The following is a 22830-nucleotide window of genomic DNA, read 5'->3' on the forward strand; positions in this document are numbered from 1 at the left end:
GTCCAATTTCATTTCTGTTCATGAATGTTTTCATTTCATTAGGCTAATTATTTCAGAGACATTGGTAATAATTCATGAACATTGGTACAATACGTTAGCTGGGGCCCTCTTCTGCTTCGGAGTTGAACCGGTTTGGAATGGGTTGCCTTTTGGCCATGTTGGTTCCAAACTGGCACCAAGGATGTGAGCAGGAAAGCTACAACACTTGACTTGTTTATCAGCAGTTTATTTAAATACACCTGACAAAAGTTAAACACTTACAAGTACTTTATCTTTTTGGTACATGGAGAAGTTTCAAAGTACACCATTGCAGAGCAGACAAAAGAACATCAAGAGAGGATTCAATATCTTGTCTGGCTGGTTGCCAGTAAGGCCTAGATTCAATACGGACTGCAGATGATCTGCGTTACAGCACGATTGACATTCAAACGGTAATGTCCGATTGATACATGCAGATGTGGTCGGATTGAAACTAGCACTTAGGTTCAGCAGTAGAATAGTCCACCTGTTGTGTTGTCCATAGTGATAAGTAATGCAGAAACAGTTTGGTACAAAGGCTAATAATAGGACCCCATAATTGACCCAAACACTCAAACCCTTGAGAATCAGCAACACTCAAGAGCCCTTCAACATGGCAACAGACATTACACAGAGTATGTTGCCATTGAAGAAATGCAGTCCCAATGGACTTCGCGAATCTAGTACCGTCTCCAACTATTCATTTGGCCTCACCACTTAATGCCTGGGTACACCCCAGGCCTCATTTAGACTAACAGTTGCAAAACCTTCCGCAACAGAAAACATTTATCAAAAACAAGTTTATTGGACAAATTCAGGTAGGTCCCTCACCATTGCAATGCGTTTGCTTCCTAGTGAGTACACCCCGGTAGCATTGACTTGAGACAAGGTACATCCCAAATTGTGAATGAGACAGAAGCACAATGTCAAACTTCCCACGAGACTTTATTATGTTGGAAAGTACAAGCATGCTAGACAGTCATATCAGCATTCTCTACCAGCAACAGCCAAGTCATGGCAGAATACAGAAACAAACCCAAACAGTTGCATTGAAATGTTGAGTTTCCATAGAAACGTTATAAAAAGGACCAAAGACAGACAGTAGAGAAACTAGTCCATCAATAAATAGATTTTATTTTCTGTAAAATGTATGACGTCTCCATTTCATATATGGATCTACTGAATAACCATGATTAAAGTGATCATATCATTTTGCCACAACATCAACCTAAACAGGGCTATTGGCTCTCAGAACCACATCACCTCCAACTCTTATTTTGGAAATGCTATCAAACTCTTTTCAGAAGACCCAAAAAGCTATCTTCACACAGTTCACTGTGGCATTTTGAAACAAGCTAATGTTCTGTGTTTGGGTTTGCGGTCACAAAAAAAGCTCATACAAAAATTCCAGCACATTAGAAACCACAAACCAGGCTTTAAATGGTGGAAGAGAAGAACCCAAACTAGCATGCCTGTTTATCTCTCTCCCTCCTTATATAACTGCTTTACATTGTCTTAAGGCTTCAGGGGACCATGTAGGTTTGGATAAAGACCCCCTGTACACACTGCTCAGTGAAAGTGTTTGGGGGGGGGGGGGGGGGGCTACAGAAGGCACTACTGAACATGTTTCCCCAGGTACAACTTAGTGAATGATGTACAAACGAAAAAAACACCAAAAAATACCAAAATCAATCCACTTTGAAAACATGGCGACTAGCTCCAACTCATCACTTCCTCTTATGGCTCAGTCGGTGGGGCGATGCATCGTGTTGCGTGTCCATCATCGTCATCATCTCCTCCTCACTCTGCCTTGTCCTTTGTCTTGGCTCTGAACGGAACTTTGCCAGCTACCGTGGAACCCACTGATGACACGCCCCCGGCGACCGACGACACTCCCCCGGCGACCCCTTTCACCAGGCTGACGCTCATCGAGGGGACTGAAGTAACTGCTGATTTAGTGTACTCCAGACTCTTCCCACCGAGCCAGGCGACTCCTCCTACCGTGGCGCCCACCACAGTTTTACTGGCACGGAACAGGCCACCCCCGACCCGCCAGATCATGCCCGGCTGGGCCACGGGGTGCTCCTTACCTGCATCCTTCCCCTCATCTATGAGAGAGAGAGATGGGTTTTAGAACACACGCAAAACAGGTTTTTAGAAAGATAGTGAAAGACCAGAGAGTGAGGACCACACATCATGTTTGTGAAACAGACCATCAGCAGAGAGAGGCCAGAGAGAAAACAGCTTTTGTGCTTGGATATTGGCCTACACACAATGAATCATATCATTAAACAATAGTCAGGCATGTCAATACATTGAGGTATTCTACTTAGTAACCACATTTCCATCCAGTTATGTGAGTAAAGTCATACCAGATAAAAATCACAACTGCTGTGACGGAACAGGAAGTTTTGGTACGACATAACCATCATATCGAAGTAAACCGAGTCACACGATGACATGGTGTGTGGTCCCCCACACTGCAACATTGGGAAACCATGCAGTTTAAATTGCATGGTATGAGAATGATCATCCAGAGTAAGCACATTTGCTATTTAATGCAACAGTTGTGACAAACTATTGGCAGAGACAAAGAGGCGATGGAAACATTCAATTTTTTTTATTTGGTACATGAAACCAATGTGCAAAACTGCTACAGTGTGTGCATATTTTTTGTTGTTGAAGGATTCTTACGCGGATGAAAAATAAGGGCCATATGGTTTCGAAAACCATATTGCAAGCGATGATTGTCATTTCTAAACGTAAAAAAAAAAACTGCTTCAGGATTGTAGTACACAAGGTCTTTGGGAACGAAGCTAATGACTCAAAACTGGAGGGAGAAGGCAGAATGCCAACTTGAGTTTGAGAGCTACAACCTTAATACATCTCTACAGTTTCTTAAATAGCAACAACCCTTTACCCTGAATTGCACCTTATCCCAGATGGTTCAAGTGTCCCTTGACAAACTGGGCTTTAAAATATGCCCAGAGAGAGATGGCTTACAGCACAGAGAGATGTTGTTCAACGCTGTAGGCACTGTTGATGATTGTGTTATTTACCTGCTGTGGGCTCGCTTTCAGTAAGCTCAGGTTCTTCTTCCACGAGACAACCTTCAGGCTGGGGCTCTGGGGTGGCGTTCACGTTCTTACAGAACAAACAATATTGATTAGGCTAGAATACACGCAATTTAATTCATATAAGTAGTACATCTTACAAATTGTTAAACCACCAACACTAAAAGCTTGTTGGAAAAGTCAACAGTATAATCTAACACTTAGAAGTGTTTTTCTGAATAGAACGATCGGTGCAAATTCTGAGCAGCCATGAAACAGTGCTCAAAGGCATAACTAAGTAGGTTAAATAACTGCATATGATTAGTAAGGTTATGCTCTGGGATTTCTTGCACAAAACGTTCAATTTGACGGAGCCCGTCAAGCACAAACATTCAAAACCAGTGCTTGTTGGATGTTCAAAGTTCTTACTCTTGCTGCAAAACCATACGACAATCCTCGTTTGCTTCGTGTTGATTTAAAATGCCATTTTGTTAAATCAACCAAAAATCACAAATAGATGACAAAGCTAAGGCTACAGGCTTTTAAAGAAGTCTTTAAAAAGGTCATCCTGTTGTGAAAGCTCCAATTAGATGGTTACATGGGCTCCACAGGGAAACCACTCAAACGATAACGCAAGCGAAGTTTCACACACACACAACGTCAATAATTTGGGCTGTAGATTTAGTGTAATATTTTGCTTGAAAGTAAGCACAGTGCATCACTCAGTCCGGATCTAATCAATTCCGTTTATTTCGTTCGTGCGCAATTGGTTTTATCATACCCCAATTGATATGCAGTAGCCTATCACTTTATACTTATCGTACGCAAATACATAAATCGATACAGAAGGCCAGACTTATCCTTACCTTCACCATGTTTCCAGTAATTTTTGATGTCCGCTTGTAGAAGGGACTGCTACGCACCTGAGACGAATATTTGGTGCGCTCGTTTGTTTCCTGAAAATATTATTGCAATTTTCAGCCTGTGCCTTTATACTTTTGTTCCAACTCCTCTATTCAAAGCTATACTTTAAGAGCGTGTTGTCCTGTATTTTAACGCACGTAAAATCGTACTTTCGCGGTTTCAAACTTTCCTTAAAAAAATATAGGATGTATCTTGTTGGTTCTGCCGACGTGGCGCCTCAACTACTGCACTCGTTTTCTCCGGATCTTGCGTCACCTCAAACAGGCTGCAGCTCTCTCTATTTTATTCATGAGTGTTACATGTCTTATGTGTTCTACAGGGCAGACGGAATACATATTTTTTTCAGGATTCACTTAAAGAGAACATGTTATGTAATGGTGCCGAATTTCGAGTGGCCTTTTGGACTATAATGGTCAAAAAGATCATGACATATGATTAATTCACAAGGATCAGTACATATTTTATATTTTGGTAATACATTCATTCACCCAAATAACACAAAAGATGAGTTATTTATAAGGCTTATTTATTCAGTATTTGTTCATGTTGGTATGTTACTCCATACCAACATCATAAGAGTGAGTGTTGGTTGCCATGCCAACGGTGATAAGGTTGTTCTGAATAGACAGACAGCTGCACCACTGCCAGCCCATAGAAAAACATCTCTCCGCTGCTGAATGGTCTCCTGTGACGGAAGTGAGTCACATGCCATATAGGCTGTAATGAAGAAAACTGTGGCTCTTCCAATAATAGATGTGAGTACTGCCTGTCACACCTGCAGCCTACTTCTCTCTGTCACGTCCTAGATTCAAGCCCCTTTGACGTCCTGCCTTACCGTGGCCTGTGGAGCAGATAAAGTATGACGGTTGAATGAACATGTTCTGCAATGTTTACGCCTCGGCTTCAGAGCCAGCCTTCTACAGCAAGACGCAGCAGAACAGGTGCATGTGAAATTCAATGCAACAGTCTGTTTCCCAGTCTCTGTACCTAAGACTACAAGGCAACCAAATGAAGTGCAAAGAAATGGCGGTGTATGCACCATCATGATAAATGCTCTTTTGCTAGCTTCTTCCATGATGTGGCTAATATTTCACTCCTGGTCTTGAGTGTCAGAACCACTGTGTGCGTGGACACTGACAGTGAAATGGACTGTCTGACAACTCTGTGATTGTAAGGACGGAGTCTCCGTGCAAAGGCTTGGGAATACATACAGCCACTCCAACAGGAGACTCTTCTTATCTCCCCTGATCACATGTCGTCGGTTCCCAGCCTCTGTACCCAACATGGTTTCTCTGCATCTTGTCTCTCTTCGTCAGGCATACAGCGACAGTAGAACAGGTCTTGGAAGAAAGCAGTCACAGTTGATGCTTCATTGATGCTTCCTACCAGCGATTGTCCTGAAGACATTTTTTATTTTTTATTTAACCTTTATTTAACCAGGAAGGACTCATTGAGATTTGAAAACTCTTTTTCAAGAGCGTTCTGGCCAAGATAGGCGGTACCAAGTCATTACCCAATTACAGACAGACAACATGAAAAACTACAGGCAATCTAGTAAAAAAAAACATAGAATTCACAAGAGTATAACAAAATCTTAAAACAGCAAATTAAAAACATTGACAGGTCAGGGAATCAGCCTCAAAATCCTTCATCAATGATTCAAAAACACTGACGGGAAAAAGACTACTCTGCATGGAAAAGCTGGCCACTGCATTCAGATCAGATCAGATGTTGAAGGTGAAAGAGGAGGCCATTGATAAATTATACGAGAGGGGGCGGGAGACTATGACAGAGGCCTGATCCAGATTGTTGGGGGTAAGGGTCTCGTTTGTTACCTACTTGGTCCGTGTTTTTACTGTTATTGCCATTGTTTTTAGGGGGGGGGGGGGGTGGCGTGTCGGTCCTATTGCATTGGTGTCAGGGCTAAACCTCTTGGGTCCACGTTCCTCGTCTGCCACCACACCATCCCTCTTTAGACGTATCTCCATGGGGTCATCGGCTACATCTGGCACAGAGAGAAAGTGAGTCAGTGTGTATTCCCTCTTTTGAGTTTAGCTGCGTTGTCTTGTTTAGTGTGTGTGTGTGTGTGTGTGTGTGTGTGTACCTCTGGTGAGCAGAGTTGTGTTCTCTTGTTCATTGCAGATTTGTCTGCAAGGTCCAGGTTCCTCTGGCTGGCCTCCTGGTGGCTCACCATGAGCAGGGGGAAGTCTTTAACTAGACACATCAGATGGTCAGGATGTAGTATGGGAATTCCACACTAACAGAATAAAACTCCGATTTTTCACTTTAAGATATATCCTAAACATAAGATATTGTTTTCAAAGTTAAACAAATCATACAACTCTATGCACAATGACTACTTTGAACAATTTACATTCCAAATTTCACAAAAACATATTTACTGGAAGAAATGTGCAGATGCAATGTTTGATAACAGAATTAAGGTAAATTCGCCCTAAGTTTTTTATGCGACCACGTTTTCCAAAAACTGTTAAATATCTGCTCCAAATTAAGATTAAAAAATGTCTGCAGAAAGAATGGGGTGTCAGCGATGACATGACACCTTGAGTTAGAAAAAAATCTATTTTGCTTATTGAACTACAGTATGTGAAGTGGATTTACAACTGGTAACGGAATTAGGGTAACAGAATGACATCAATCATTATGGATATGATATACAAACAGACAGACAGACAGACAGACAGACAGACAGACAGACAGACAGACAGACAAGGCCCTGGGACTTAGGGCTGGGCATCCCGCTAGCGGGACAACTTCCCGGAGAAACTGGAGGGCGCGCAATTCAAATAAATAATAATAAAAAATATGGATATTAAACATTTAGGTAAATCCAAGTGTCTTATATCAGTTGAAAGCTTAAATTCTTGTTCATCTAACTGCACTGTCAGATTTACAGTAACCATTACAGCGAAAGCATGCTTTGCGATTGTTTGAGGATGGCGCCCCACATCAAAAAACTTTTTCCACCGGCACAATTTCATAAATTCACAAATAGCGATTAAATATTCACCTACTTTTGGAAGATCTTCCTCTGATTTGTCATCCAAAGGGTCCCAGCTATAACATGTAGTGTTGTTTTGTTAGATAAAATCCTTCTTTATATCCCAAAAAGTCAGTTTAGTTGGTGCCATGAATTTGAGTAATCCACTAGTTCAACATGCAGAGAAAGGAATCCGAATATCTACCCCTAAACTTTGTTTCAACAAGTCAAAATACATTTCTAATTACACCTCAGATACCATAAAATGTAATAAAGCTATAATATTTCTTACGGAAAGAAGTATGTTTAATAGGAAACCGATTTTAGCAGGTGCGTAATGTCTTCATGGCGCGCACATACACAAATTTCCTAGACTGTGTCCCTGTACTAAAACTGATTTTTCTTGTTTGCTTTGGAAGTTACAAGCCTGAAACCTTGAACATAGACTGCTGACACCATGTAGAAGCCATAGCAATTGCAAGCTGGGAGCTAGAATACAGTATGCCCCTATACTTGCCATTGTAAGAGCATGGCCAAACAAAATTATTCTGGTTGATCTTTCTTTGGATGTTCTCCTACCATATCTATTGTGCTATATTCTCCTACATTATTTTAACATTTCTACAAACTTCAAAGTGTTTTCTTTCCAATGGTACCAATTATATGCATATCCTGGCTTCAGGGCCTGAGCAACTCAGCAATTCAGGCAGAAATTGAGAAAAAAGGGGACTAGCCCTCAGAAGTTTTTAACTGTGCCTCGCTGCTCTGTCTGTCTTTCTCCCACTTCCTGTTGAACAAGGAATGAGAAAGAGCTCGGTTTTGTTTGTTTGAGAGGTACAGGACCTGAAGAACAGTTTGCAGTTCTCCCAGGGTCAGACTAAAGATAAATCAGATCTCGAGGGACAATTAAGGCGGAACAACATGGTTGTGGACGGAATTGCAGAATCTCCACATGAGACCTGGACGGAGTCTGAGGACAAAGTGAGGGAAATGATCTCTGAGAAATTGAAGATGAACCACAGGAAGATTGAAGTGGAGCACGCCCACAGGACTGGAAAACCCACCACCGGCCCAGGTGATAGGCCCAGGCTGATAGTGGTCAAGTTACGGAGGTTCAAGGACAAGGTAGCTGTTCTGGAAAGAGCCAAGAACTTGAGAGGAATGCATATCTTCTAGAACGAGGACTATCCTGAAGCTGTGCGCCAGAAGAGGAAAGAACTGATCCCAGCCATGAAAGCTGCCAGAGCGCGTGGGGACATTGCATGCATCCGCTATGCCAGGCTCATTGTCCACCCTCCCTCCCAGAAGCCTGGAAGGGATGAGAGAGCCAAGCCTATGGGTTCGTAGCCTCAACCCTGCAGCTCCCACACACACACACACCAATTGATTAATGGACTTCAGAATGTATATATTTTTCTCTTGCTTTGTCTGCTCTTTTCAGTATTATGTCTTTCTCTGATAAGCTACCCAGGAAAGGGCTGAAAATAGCCCATATTAATATATGTAGCCTCAGAAATAAGGTTCATGAAATCAATAACTTGCTAACATCAGATAGCATTCATATATTAGCCATTTCTGAGACTCACTTTTGATGATACATCAGTAAGAATACAAGGGTATAACATCTATAAAAGAGACATAAATGCTTATGGGGGGACGTGTTGCTGTAAATTTTACAAACACTACAGGAACAAGATCATCCACATGTATCTATCACATTTTTACTAATACTGTAGAACTTTGTTCTAAAGCTGTATCCGTACCCATTGGATGCAGTGATCACAATATAGTGGCTATATCCAGGAAAGCCAAAGTTACAACAGCTGGGTCTAAAATAGTGTATAAGAGATGATACAAAAGATTTAGCTCTGACTCTTATGTGGATGATGTTAAAAATATTTGTTGGTCTGATGTGATTGAGTGTCACGCCTTGGTCTTAGTATTTTGTGTTTTCTTTTATTATTTGTTCAGGCCAGGGTGTGACATGGGTTTGTGTGTTGTGTTTCGTATTGGGGTTTGTAGTATTTGGGATCGCGGCTGATTAGGGGTGTTGTATAGGCTTGGCTGCCTGAGGCGGTTCTCAATCAGCAGTCAGGTGCTTCTCGTTGCCTCTGATTGGGAACCGTATTTGGGTAGCCTGAGTTCGCTTTGTCTTTCGTGGGTGATTGTTCCTGTCTCTGTGTAGTTTCACCAGATAGGCTGTATTAGGTTTCACGTTCCGTTTGTTGTTTTTGTATTTATTTAGTTATTTCATGTATCGTCACTTTTTTTTCATTAAAGACATGAGTAACCACCACGCTGCATTTCGGTCCGACTCTCTTTCAACAAACGAAGAACGCGGTTACAGAATCACCCACCACATACGGACCGAGCGGCGTGGTAACAGGCAGGAAAAGCGAAAGGAGGACGTTATGGACAGCAATGTCATGGAGTATACGACGTGGGAAGAAATCGACAGGTGGGCGGCCGACCCAGAGAGAGTGCAGGAGCCCGCATGGGATTCGCTGGAACAGTGCGAAGAAGGCTATAGGCGAATGGAGTTGGAGAAACAGACACGGCGGCGCAGAGCGAAACCCGAGAGTCACCCCAAAAAATGTATTGGGGGGGGGGGGCTCAGAGGGAGAGTGGCTGAGTCAGGAGATGGACCTGAGCCAACTCTCCTTGTTTATCGTGAGGAGCCAAGGAGGAGACCAGAACCAGAGCCGGTGTTAGAGGTGAGCGAAGCAGAGACTGTGAAGGAGTTAATGGGGAAAGTGGAGTGGAGAGTAATGAGGGAGTTGCTAGCTTGGTGCTATAGATATCATATTCGTCCGACGGATCGTGTCGGGGATTTGATGGCACCTGAGTTAGCGCTCCATACTCGTCCTGAGGTGCGTGTTAGTCGGCTGGTGAAGTTGGTGCCAGCCTCACGCACCAGGCCTCCTGTGCACATCCCTAGCCTTGCACATCCTGTGCCACCTCCACACACCAGTCCTCCGGTAGCAGCTCCCCGCACCAGGCTTCCTGTGCGTGTCCTCGCTCCAGTATCACCAGTGCCCGCACCACGCATCAGGCCTACAGTGCGCCTCGCCTCTCCTGCTCTGTCGGAGTCTCCCGCCTGTTCAGCACAACCAGGGCCTTCCTTCCCTCCTGCGCTGTCGGAGTCTCCCGCCTGTTCAGCGCCTCCAGCGTTTTCCTCCTCTCCTGCGCTGTCGGAGTCTCCTGTCTGTTCAGCGCAGCCAGCGTTTTCCTCCTCTCCTGCGCTGTCGGAGTCTCCCACCTGTTCAGCGCTATCAGAGCCTTTCTTCTCTACAGCGCTGCCGGAGCCTCCTGCCTGTTTGAAGCAGCCTGAGCTGCCAGTCTGCAAGGTGCTGTCAGCCTGCATGGAGCAGTTAGAGATGTCAGTCTGCAAGGAGCTGCCAGTCTGCAAGGAGCTGTCAGCCTGCATGGAGCAGTCGGAGCTGTCAGTCTGCAAGGAGCTGCCAGTCTGCAAGGAGCTGCCAGTCTGCAGGGAGCTGTCAGTCTGCAAGGAGCTGTCAGTCTGCAAGGAGCTGACAGTCTGCAAGGAGCTGCCAGTCTGCAAGGAGCTGCCAGCCTGCAAGGAGCTGCCAGTCTGCAAGGAGCTGTCAGTCTGCAAGGAGCTGTCAGCCTGCATGGAGCAGTCAGAGCTGTCAGCCTGCATGAAGCAGCCAGAGCTGTCAGTCTGCAAGGAGCTGCCAGTCTGCAAGGAGCTGCCAGTCTGCAAGGAGCTGTCAGTCTGCAAGGAGCTGTCAGCCTGCATGGAGCAGTCAGAGCTGTCAGTCTGCAAGGAGCTGCCAGTCTGCAAGGAGCTGCCAGTCTGCAATGAGCCGTCAGTCTGCAAGGAGCTGTCAGCCTGCATGGAGCAGTCAGAGCTGTCAGTCTGCAGGGAGCTGTCAGTCTGCAAGGAGCTGTCAGTCTGCAAGGAGCTGCCAGTCTGCAAGGAGCTGCCAGTCTGCAGGGTGCTGTCAGCCTGCATGGAGCAGTCAGAGCTGTCAGTCTGCATGAAGCAGCCAGAGCTGCCAGTCTGCAAGGAGCTGTCAGCCTGCATGGAGCAGTCAGAGCTGTCAGTCTGCATAGAGCAGCTAGATCCGCCAGTCAGCCATGATCTTCTAGATCTGCCAGTCAACCAGATTCTTCCAGATCAGCCTGTCAACCAGAATCTTCCAGATCTGCTAGTCAACCAGAATCTTCCAGATCTGCTAGTCAAACCAGAATCTTCCAGATCTGCTAGTCAACCTGAATCTTCCAGATCCGCCAGCCAGCCAGGATCTACCGGAGCCTACTACCTACCTGAGCTTCATCTCAGTACTGGGCTTCCCCTCAGTTCCGGGCTGCCCCTCAGTTCCGGGCTGCCCCTCAGTCCCGAGCTGCCCCTCAGTCCCGAGCTGCCTCAGTCCCGAGCTGCCCCTCAGTCCCGAGTTGCCCCTCAGTCCCGAGCTGCCCCGCAGTCCCGAGCTGCCCCTCAGTCCCGAGCTGCCCCTCAGTCCCGAGCTGCCCCTCAGTCCCGAGCTGTCCCTCAGTACCGAGCTGTCCCTCAGTCCCGAGATGCCCCTCAGTCACGAGCTGCTCCTCAGTTCTGTGGGGTTCTGGGTGAGGACTATTAGGCCATGGTCGGCGGCGAGGGTGGATTATCCCAGGACGCGAAGGGGAGGAACTATGACATTTATGGAGTGGGGTCCACGTCCCGAGCCGGAGCCGCCACCATGGACAGACGCCCACCCGGACCCTCCCTATGGTTTTGAGGTGCGTCCGGGAGTCCGCACCTTGGGGGGGGGGGGGGGTTCTGTCACGCCTTGGTCTTAGTATTTTGTGTTTTCTTTTATTATTTGTTCAGGCCAGGGTGTGACATGGGTTTGTGTGTTGTGTTTCGTATTGGGGTTTGTAGTATTTGGGATCGCGGCTGATTAGGGGTGTTGTATAGGCTTGGCTGCCTGAGGCGGTTCTCAATCAGCAGTCAGGTGCTTCTCGTTGCCTCTGATTGGGAACCGTATTTAGGTAGCCTGAGTTCGCTTTGTCTTTCGTGGGTGATTGTTCCTGTCTCTGTGTAGTTTCACCAGATAGGCTGTATTAGGTTTCACGTTCCGTTTGTTGTTTTTGTATTTATTTAGTTATTTCATGTATCGTCACTTTTTTTTCATTAAAGACATGAGTAACCACCACGCTGCATTTCGGTCCGACTCTCTTTCAACAAACGAAGAACGCCGTTACATTGAGGAGCATCCAGACACTGCATTTGATGAATTTATGAAACTGCTTCTTCCAATTATGGATCAACACGCACCTGTTAAGAAACTGACTGTTAGAACTGTTAAGGTTCCATGGATTGATGAGGAATTGAAAAACTTTATGGTTGAAAGAGATGGGGCAAAAGGAGTGGCTAATAAGTCTGGCTGCATATCTGACTGGCTGACTTACTGCAAATTGAGAAATTATGTGACTAAACTCAACAAAAGAAGAAGAAACTTTATTATGAAGTTCAGATCAATGACATATAGAATGATGGGAAAAAAAGCTTTGGAGTACTTTAAATGAAATTATGGGCAGAATGACAAATCCAGCTCCATCTTTCACTAAATCAGATACCTTCTTAATCACAAAACCATTTGATGTTGACAATTATTTTAATGATAATTTTATTGGTAAAGTGGGCAAACTTCGGCAGGAAATGCCAACAACGAACAGTGAACAATTGTATACATGCATAAAAAAACTAATAATGAAAGAAAAGCAGTGCAAGTTTGTATTTTGTAAAGTTAGTGTGGAAGAGGTGGTAAAATAAGTGTAATCTATCAGTAATTTAACTTAGATGGAAAGCTACTGAGGATGGTAGCTGACTATAGCCACTCCTATCTGTCATATTTTTAATCTGAGCCTAGAGGAAAGTCTTTGTCCTCAGGGCTGGAGGGAAGCCAAAGGAATTACGTTACCCAAGACTGGTATAGCGGCCTTTACTGGTTCTAACAGCAGACCTATAAGCTTGCTGCCAGCTCTTAGCAAACTGTTGGAAAGAATTGTGTTTGACCAAATACAATGATATTTCTCTGTAAACAAATTAACAGACTTACAGCATGCTTATAGAGAAGGGCACTCAACATGTACTGCACTGACACAAATGACTGATGATTGGTTGAAAGAAATTTATAATAAGAAGATTGTGGGAGCTGTACTGTTAGATTTCAGTGCAGCGTTTGATATTATTGACCATAACCTGTTGTTGAAAAAACGTATGTGCTATGGCTTTTCAACCTCTGCCATATCCTGGATTCAGAGCTATCTATCTATGTAACGATCGTTGTTGGAAGGTGCAGCGACCAAGGTGCAGCGTGGAAGGCATTCATCATGTTTATTAATGTGAACCAGCAACAAAACGATAAAGAGTAACAAAACGAATGTGCAGCTTTGTAGTGCAAAAAGGCTACAATACAGAAACAAGATCCCACACACAACAGGTGGAAAAAAGGCTGCCTAAATATTATCCCCAATCAGAGACAACAATAGACAGCTGCCTCTGATTGGTAACCATACTAGGCCAACCTAGAGAAAAAAAAATAGAATGCCCACCCTAGTCACACCCTGACCTAACCAAATAGAGAAGTGAAAGGATCTCTAAGGTCAGGGCGTGACAATCAAATATATCTCAGAGGGTTTTCTTTAATGGAAGCTTCTCTAATGTCAAACATGTCAAGTGTGGTGTACCACAGGGCAGCTCACTAGGCCCCACTACTCTTTTCTATTTTTACCAATGAGCTGCCACTGACATTAAACAAAGCGTGTATGCCCATGTATGCTGATGATTCAACCATATACACATCAGCAACCACAGCTAAGGAAGTCACTGAAACCCTTAACAAATAGTTGCAGTCTGGTTTGAAATGGGTGGCCAGTAATAAACTGGTCCTGAATATCTCTGAAACTAAGAGCATTGTATTTGGTACAAATTATTCCTTAAGTTCTAGACCTCAGCTGAATCCGGTAAGGAATGGTGTGGCTGTTGAACAAGTTGAGGAGACTAAATTACTTGTCATTACCTTAGATTGTAAGCTGTCATGGTCAAAACGCATTGATTCAATGGTTGTAAAGATGGGGAGAGGTCTAGCTGTAATAAAGAGATGCTCTGCTTTTTTGACACCACTCTAGTTTTGGCTCTAGTTTTGTCTAATCTTGATTATTGTCCAGTCATGTGGTCCAGTGCTGCAAGGAAAGACCTAGTTAAGCTGCAACTGGCCCAGAAGACGGCCGCATGTTTTGCTCTTAATTTACTCTTAATTGTCTCTCTTGGCTAAGTGTTGAGGAGAGACTGACTGCATCACTTCTTCTTTTTATAAGAAACATTAATGTGTTGAAAATCCCAAATAGTTTACATAGTCAACCTACACACAGCTCTGACACACACACTTATCCCACCAGATATGCCACCAGGGGTCTTTTCACAGTCCCCAAATCCAGAACAAATTCAAGAAAGTGTACAGTATTATATAGAGCCCTTACTGCATGGAACTTCCTTCAATCTCATATTGTGTGTATGCATTGATATGTAGCCTACGTGCGCCTTTAATTTTTTTAAATGTAATTCTGTCCTTGAACTCTTCTTGTCTATTGATGTTCTGTATTATGTCATTCTGCATTATGTTTCATGTTCTGTGTGGACCCCAGGAAGAGTAGCTGCTGCTTTTGCAACAGCTAATGGGGACCCTAATAAAATACCAAATACCAAAATATCATTTTTGTAATGTATCACAAACAGGTATACAAAGGTAGAAATATGCAATATCCTTATTTTAATGAGCTCCATCTCCAAACAAGAGCACGTTTTGTTGGTCCAGACCAGACAAAATCTGAACCAATCATAGAAGTTTGTATTTCACAAGTTTGAACATCACAGTACAAATACATTTTTAGGATGGAAAATGGTTGAAAAATATATGTATTCGTTAATTTCTCAAAAATCTTAACTCGTAGCTTTAATTTGAAACCCAATTTGACATGTTCCTATGAATTTCACCTTGGTGCTCACGGGTCCTTTAAGATGGAAATGCCCAGTACAAGCAGCAGTCTGAAAAAGGGGACCAGTAGCTTTAACAGTAGTTATGGTAAAAAAATATATATACAGTGCCTTGCAAAAGTATTCGGCCCCCTTGAACTTTGCGACCTTTTGCCACATTTCAGGCTTCAAACATAAAGATATAAAACTGTATTTTTTTGTGAAGAATCAACAACAAGTGGGACACAATAAGGAAGTGGAACGACATTTATTGGATATTTCAAACTTTTTTAACAAATCAAAAACTGAAAAATTGGGCGTGCAAAATTATTCAGCCCCTTTACTTTCAGTGCAGCAAACTCTCTCCAGAAGTTCAGTGAGGATCTCTGAATGATCCAATGTTGACCTAAATGACTAATGATGATAAATACAATCCACCTGTGTATAATCAAGTCTCCGTATAAATGCATCTGCACTGTGATAGTCTCAGAGGTCCGTTAAAAGCGCAGAGAGCATCATGAAGAACAAGGAACACACCAGGCAGGTCCGAGATACTGTTGTGAAGAAGTTTAAAGCCGGATTTGGATACAAAAAGATTCCCCAAGCTTAAACATCCCAAGGAGCACTGTGCAAGCGCTAATATTGAAATGGAAGGAGTATCAGACCACTGCAAATCTACCAAGACCTGGCCGTCCCCCTAAACTTTCAGCTCATACAAGGAGAAGACTGATCCGAGATGCAGCCAAGAGGCCCATGATCACTCTGGATGAACTGCAGAGATCTACAGCTGAAGTGGGAGACTCTGTCCATAGGACAACAATCAGTCGTATATTGCACACATCTGGCCTTTATGGAAGAGTGGCAAGAAGAAAGCCATTTCTTAAAGATATCCATAAAAAGTGTTGTTTAAAGTTTGCCACAAGCCACCTGGGAGACACACCAAACATGTGGAAGAAGGTGCTCTGGTCAGATGAAACCAAAATTGAACTTTTTGGCAACAATGTAAAACGTTATGTTTGGCGTAAAAGCAACACAGCTCATCACCCTGAACACACCATCCCCACTGTCAAACATGGTGGTGGCAGCATCATGGTTTGGGCCTGCTTTTCTTCAGCAGGGACAGGGAAGATGGTTAAAATTGATGGGAAGATGGATGGAGCCAAATACAGGACCATTCTGGAAGAAAACCTGATGGAGTCTGCAAAAGACCTGAGACTGGGACCGAGATTTGTCTTCCAACAAGACAATGATCCAAAACATAAAGCAAAATCTACAATGGAATGGTTCAAAAATAAACATATCCAGGTGTTAGAATGGCCAAGTCAAAGTCCAGACCTGAATCCAATCGAGAATCTGTGGAAAGAACTGAAAACTGCTGTTCACAAATGCTCTCCATCCAACCTCACTGAGCTCGAGCTGTTTTGCAAGGAGGAATGGGAAAAAATGTCAGTCTCTCGATGTGCAAAACTGATAGAGACATACCCCAAGCGACTTACAGCTGTAAACGCAGCAAAAGGTGGCGCTACAAAGTATTAACTTAAGGGGGCTGAATAACTTTGCACGCCCAATTTTTCAGTTTTTGATTTGTTAAAAAAGTTTGAAATATCCAATAAATGTCGTTCCACTTCATGATTGTGTCCCACTTATTGTTGATTCTTCACAAAAAAATACAGTTTTATATCTTTATGTTTGAATCCTGAAATGTGGCAAAAGGTCGCAAAGTTCAAGGGGGCCGAATACTTTCGCAAGGCACTGTATACAGAAACAGCATCGTACCAATGATGCAGCAAGCCTGCAGCAACACTTCGTCTATGGCCATCTAGGGCTTAGAGGGGAAATACTTCCTGAAGACACACAAAGAGAGAGACATGAATCACAAGGCTGAAATATAAATCTGGGGTTTGAGAAAGTGTGTGTGTGTGTGTGTGTGTGTGTTCAGGAGCCCTACCTGAGGTATTCTCCGTCTGTGCGTCACCCAACGAGTACAGAGCAGAAGATACGTGTGGACTGGTGGAAGAAGGCACTGGCAGACAGCCACATCCAGTTCCCTGCATTTAAACTGTAGTCTGCATACAACAGGTGCCCCTCAAACACCTGACACACAGTGGGCACAGGGAGATGCAGAGAGAAGCACAGTCAGCTACTGGAGGAGCACACCAACAACTGTAGACACCTTGCAAATTGACCGATTTTAGAGCCAGCAGCCACACTGCCCCACTTTTCCTCATTTTTGGTACCTTGATGCTCTCCTCCCTGTTGATCCACAGGTCTCCCCACTCCTCCCTCCCCATCCTTCCCTCCCTCCACCTATACCTTGATGTCCTCCTCCCAGCTGATCCACATGTCTCCCACACCTCCATCCCTACCTTCACGCCTCCCTCCCTACCTTCATGCCCTCCTCCCAGCTGATCCACAGGTCTCCTCTGGTCAGAAAGCAGGCCACAGCGTGTCTGGCCAAGTGGTGGATCCAGCCCTCCTGCCTCAGCTGAGTCATGATGACGTTGATCCAGGTTAAGCCTGTCTGTTCCTGAGGGAGGGAGACGGGGACAAGGACAGGGGCGTCATTGACAATCACACATGTTGTCTGAATGTTCATTTATCTGAGTTAGTGCAATTTAAATAAATTCAGGTCTTCAAAATCAACATCTAAAACGAATTAATCTATTGATAATGCAGCCACTGGGGTCGATCTACTTCAGAGTGGATTCACATGATTAAAGGGATAGTGCAATATTTACTACCCAGAGTCAAATGAACTCATGGATACCATTTGTATGTCTCCGTGTGTAGTTTGAAGAAAGTTGAAGGTAGTTTCTGGCGTCATTGCTAACTAGCGTTAGCACAATGACTGGAAGTCTATAGGAACATCTAGCATGCATGGCAAAATTGCCAAAATGTTTCGCTGTCCCTTTAAATATGAAACGGTAGCTGTAATAAAGTACCTGGCTCTCAATGTGTCTCTGTAGCAGTAGAGGCTGCTGAGGGGAGGACAGCTCATAATAATGACTGGAACGGAGAGGATAGAATGGCATCTAACCATGTGTTTGATGTATTTGATACCATTCCAACAAATCCACTCCAGCCATTACCATGAGCCCGTTCTCCCCAGTTAAGGTGCCACCAACCTCCTGTGCTCTGTAGCCTCATCAAGGCATGGCTCTCTCCTCCAGGCCACAACACATCTGGCTGCCCTTCAATGCCCAGATCCTCAACAGACAGAGGGAACCCTGTACTAACCTTCACTGTACTCCTCAGCTGCCGGGGAAGGGCACGTCCTGCAAGGGAAACATAATTATAACGTTACCACAATACAACAGGGAAGGACACTTCCTACAATACAAGGGAAACATCCATACAATGTTACCCCAGTACGAATATAAATAATGTTGGGCAGCCGTGAGTGTTATTGGATCTGTTTCTATTCTGCTCCCTTTTCCTTTTTTTCAAACATCTGTCTTTAGCACAGCCTGGAGGACACGACTGCAGTGTCACAATATTTATTTTTGTTTTCCTCCAGCCTATCACGAATGTCTAGTTTATTCCCCATCTCCCTGGACGACAAACCCTTTCATGTTCATGTTCAAGCCCTCTCCGTGTTCCAAAGCTTCATTTCCAGCCACTAACAACAGCCAGTAGGTCTAAACTGGGTTTCGAGCCAGTCTTCAAGGCTCTTATCCCTATTCACATTCATACTGCACAGAGAACAGTGGCACCTGTTCACATCACAGGAGAAAAGCCTGTATGTCTCCCCAGAACACTGCTCCCAGATCACATCAAACAGCAGCAGACCAGCAGGGAGTAGGGTTTTGCTGTGCTTTTGATGGCCTGACTGGCTCACAGAGTTAATCTGCATTTGACTGGGTCACAGGGCCTCAAATATATAGCACACATGCACACATAAAACAAAACACAGAGATCACTGCTTTGAAGCTTGAACAGCTGGCATTTATTGTAGATTAGAGCACTAACGGAACAAACAGAGTGCTCCCACTGAAGCACACACACAAAAGGCACCGGCAGGGTCAATCTCAGGTTATTTCTCAGTCAACTATCTCTTTAGAACATATGGACACACCCATTCCTTCCTTGGGGGGCGAGTTTACCCAACACAAGCAATCTGGCAGCAGAGAGAGGCATCTGTTCCCTCAGTGACTCAATGACGCACACATGGAAATAACAACAGAAGCTGTGTCCAATCAACACTATCTATTAATGCCATAATTAGCATACAATTAGCACAGGGAGAGAGGTTTTAATTCTCTATTATGGCAAATAGTCTTTTGAATTAAATTGTCCTACTTAGATCAAAATATTGGTTGATTATAGTAGAGGCTGTCTAATTAACTGGCACGCATTGTGTTCGCAGGAGAGGACAGTGGAGAGAAATGATGCTCTCTGTGTGCTGCTGACTGAAGCTCCCAAAGGGACCAGAAGGTCTCATACCACAATCAGAACAGAAGGAATCCCTGCAGCATATGACCCATAGAAAATAACATTAAACTGTCTGTGTACCCTATCCTTCTTTATCCCATTCCTGTTGGTGCTGAGTGGGGGAACATGGAAGGTTTTATGGTGGCAACTGAAAACTGCACTTACTGTGTGACTTCTTAGTACCTGCTCAGAAAATCTCAAGTGCTTACATGTGACTACCCGAGATGTATGGCAACCTGTAGAGCCCACATATCTGGCTTGATCTAGGTATACACTCCATAAGCGTGTAATTTTTGACACTAAGTGCTCTACTTTAACAAACCCAACACAATGGTAAATCTTAGCACTGGCGGTAGAGTTATAGGTTTGGGGGGTGTCAGAAATATTTGAGCCATTTTCACAACAGGAATTATGGGTGCAGTAGCTGGTGGTGGCACGAAAGGGCTGGGTTTTGATGAATAAACAAGTTGTAGGTATGCCGAGGCTTAGCTCCTTCATTAATAAATCTTCTTAGGGATAGGCCCCTTTTTTCTCCACTTCCTGCCTGAATGACGTGCCCAAAGTAAACTGCCTGTAGATCAGGCCCTGACGCCAGGATATGCATATAATTGGTACCATTGGAAAGAAAACACTTTGCAGTTTGTAGAAATGTTAAAATAATGTAGGAGAATATAACATAATAGATATGGTAGGAGAAAATCCAAAGAAAAAACAACCAGAATATTTTTTTTTGTTGAAAGACCATCCTCTTAGAAATGCAAGAGTAAGGTCATTGCTCCCTGGAGGAAATTCCTATGGCTTCCACAGGGTGTCAGCAGTCTATGTCCAAGGTTTCAGGCTTGTAAATTAAAAAACTATTAAAAAATATCAGTTTTAGTAGTGGGACACAGTCTTGTAAATTCGTATTTGCATGCACCATGAAGACATTACGCACCTGCTAAAATCGGTTTCCTATTGAACATACTTCTTTCTGAAAAATAAATAATATAGTTTGATTACATTTTAGGGTATCTGAGGATTAATACTTGGCACCACACGTCCCGCTAGGGCACCTCCCCCCACTGCTCAACTGACACAGTAGCACACAGAACGCAAAAAATATTCTTAGAAATATTTAACCTCCACACATTAACAAGTCCAATAGCTCAAATGAAAGATAAACACCTTGTTCATCTAGCCACCAAGTCAGATTTCTAAAATGTTTTACGGCAAAAACATAGCACATATTTATGTCAAACTACCACCAAAGATAGGCTAATTTACATAGCCATTTTGTAGAACAATAGATGCAATCACAAAAGCAGGATTAAAAGTAAAATAATTCACTAACCTTTTGAAAATCTTCATCAGATGACAGGAATAGGACATGTTATACAGTACATTTATGTTTTTTTCAATAATATGCTAATTATATCCATAAATCACGGTTTACATAGAAGGTCATGGCTAAAAAATGCTACAACAATGCCTGGAGAAATTATGGTAACTCTGCCAGATAACAGAAATACACATCATAAACGTTGACTAAATATACATGTTCTACATATACTTAGAAAGATACACTTCTTCTTAATAAAACAGCTGTGTTACATTTATTTTTAACTTTACAGATTTCGTTCACTAGGCTATAATGTGAGTCGGCGCTCAGGAATTAGCATTTTGGCTCCTCCACAGAAACCCAAATTTAACACATAAATGTTCCCTTACCTTTGCTGTTCTTCCATCAGAAGACCTGGAAGGGTTTATACTTACCAAAAACAGCTTTAGTTTTGAAGTCTGTGTCTTTCGGTTATCAAACACGACATATTTCGGTTGAAATGCAGCCAAAAAGTAAAGTTAGTTCGCACCAAAACGTCGAAATTACATATTATATGTCGACTAAACTTGTCAAACTTGGTTCAGAACACAGCGTTAGCATGCTATATAGGACAAATTCTCAGGACAAAGAGAAACACACGCATCGTTTAATCAATCTTGAAAGAAAGACAGCACAGGCGCAGATTGCACGTGAGAGTAACCTGTATTCTCGCGCGACCGAAAGGATTCGGCCCGTCATTAATCTCGTGAGCGTGCGATTCACACAATGAGAAGCCCCATTGAAAGCGGACACCGCGCTGAAGGCATAGGAAGTGTTCCCAGGACCGTAGGTGCTTGGGAAGGGTGGGGGCGATGACGTCAAAGTTGGGCCAACTTTTTGGATGAAAAGAGAGAGTTTGGGAGAATGAGTGCCCTGAGAGTTCTGCTTTACTTACAGACATAATTTAAACGGTTTTAGAAGCTTTAGAGTGTTTTCTATTCAATAATATTTATTATATGCGTATATTAGCAATTTTTTACAGATTTTTTTTCTGTTTACTATGGGCACGCATTTCACCAACGGGGGCAGTATTCTGCCCTAGCCTTAACAGGGTAATTAAGGTCAGGGCTATGGTTTGGGTCATCAGTATTCATAGTATTCTTAGTCCTTGCTTGAGCATTGTGAACCGCCGTGACCCGGTGGTATAAACAGCGCGCCCCCTGGCTCTGAGCCTCGTGAGTGCTGGGCCATTTAGTGACCAGCCTAAAGCCACATTAGGCCCACAAGTTCATTGAGTTTATTTAAATGTTTCCAAGAAGTGAAACGAATAGTCTAATAATTTACACATCAAAGAAAAGTGTCACAGATCAACGAAATCGTCTTTGGATGGACTCAAGTGCATGAACATCTTGACAGCTTTACAAATATAAATATACCTTTATAAATATTAACGCCACACAATACAGGCTTTCAATCCACACCAAAGCCCATAGTTATATTGACAAATTATACATAGTCTAACTATAAAACGTGGGCGAGCATCCACACTGGAGGAAAGTTTATCGTACTACATTAGGCCTACATCTGTCAATCAACTGATGGCCCATATCAGCTCATCAACTCAGCCAGGGAAACACAAACAGTAGGCTAGTCTATTATCGTATTTTCACACATTTCGTTATGTAACAATGGATAGGCTAACGATGGCCTACAGAATGTAGCCTACTGGAATATAATCAAATAGCAAGGCGCCTATTGAAACGATCAATGGCACAAGGTTATCTACATCTGATCGTTAAACTGTGCGTGCTAAATTCACTCGCACATTATTGTTCACCTCATTACCGCTTCCTAAAAGATGTCAGTGTTACCTTAACGTTAGTCCTGCTTGCAACCAAAGTCTTTCAAGATATGTTCATCCTCTGGTTAGTATTGTAATCGGAACAACTTAGTCCCTTTGGAACAGAATAAGGGTGATTTATCTATATGGCAAGCATTCTGTACAATATAAATAAACTGTTTCCTCGTTTACCACCTCAAATCTACTGTGGCAATTTATCCGACACTTTGTATGAATAGAAGCTGTTGGCGTAGCTTATTGTTATTCATTTATTTGTTTCCTATT

The 22830-nt window shown here is 43.4% G+C and overlaps 1 protein-coding gene across 1 annotated transcript; it reads right to left on the bottom strand.

Annotated features, from left to right (window-relative positions):
* Positions 1 to 210: 210 nt before the first annotated feature.
* Positions 211 to 4310, bottom strand: LOC109893009 (transmembrane protein 263). The gene is made up of 3 exons (XM_020485987.2): positions 3938 to 4310; positions 3078 to 3162; positions 211 to 2126 (listed from the first exon to the last, which is right to left on the bottom strand). The coding sequence occupies exons 1-3, from the start codon at positions 3944 to 3946 to the stop codon at positions 1819 to 1821; spliced, it is 402 nt and encodes a 133-aa protein (XP_020341576.1). The 5' UTR covers positions 3947 to 4310; the 3' UTR covers positions 211 to 1818.
* Between the last annotated feature and the right edge of the window lie 18520 nt (positions 4311 to 22830).

This window comes from Oncorhynchus kisutch, linkage group LG1 (assembly GCF_002021735.2).
Source record: "Oncorhynchus kisutch isolate 150728-3 linkage group LG1, Okis_V2, whole genome shotgun sequence".
Taxonomy (NCBI): domain Eukaryota; kingdom Metazoa; phylum Chordata; class Actinopteri; order Salmoniformes; family Salmonidae; genus Oncorhynchus; species Oncorhynchus kisutch.

What these genes read in the sequence shown, in the direction of transcription:
- LOC109893009 (XM_020485987.2), bottom strand. An exon ending in TGAAAGCGAGCCCACAGCAG is followed by an intron (nt 2,127 to 3,077) that starts GTAAATAACACA and finishes TCTCTCTCATAG; the next exon opens with ATGAGGGGAAGGATGCAGGT.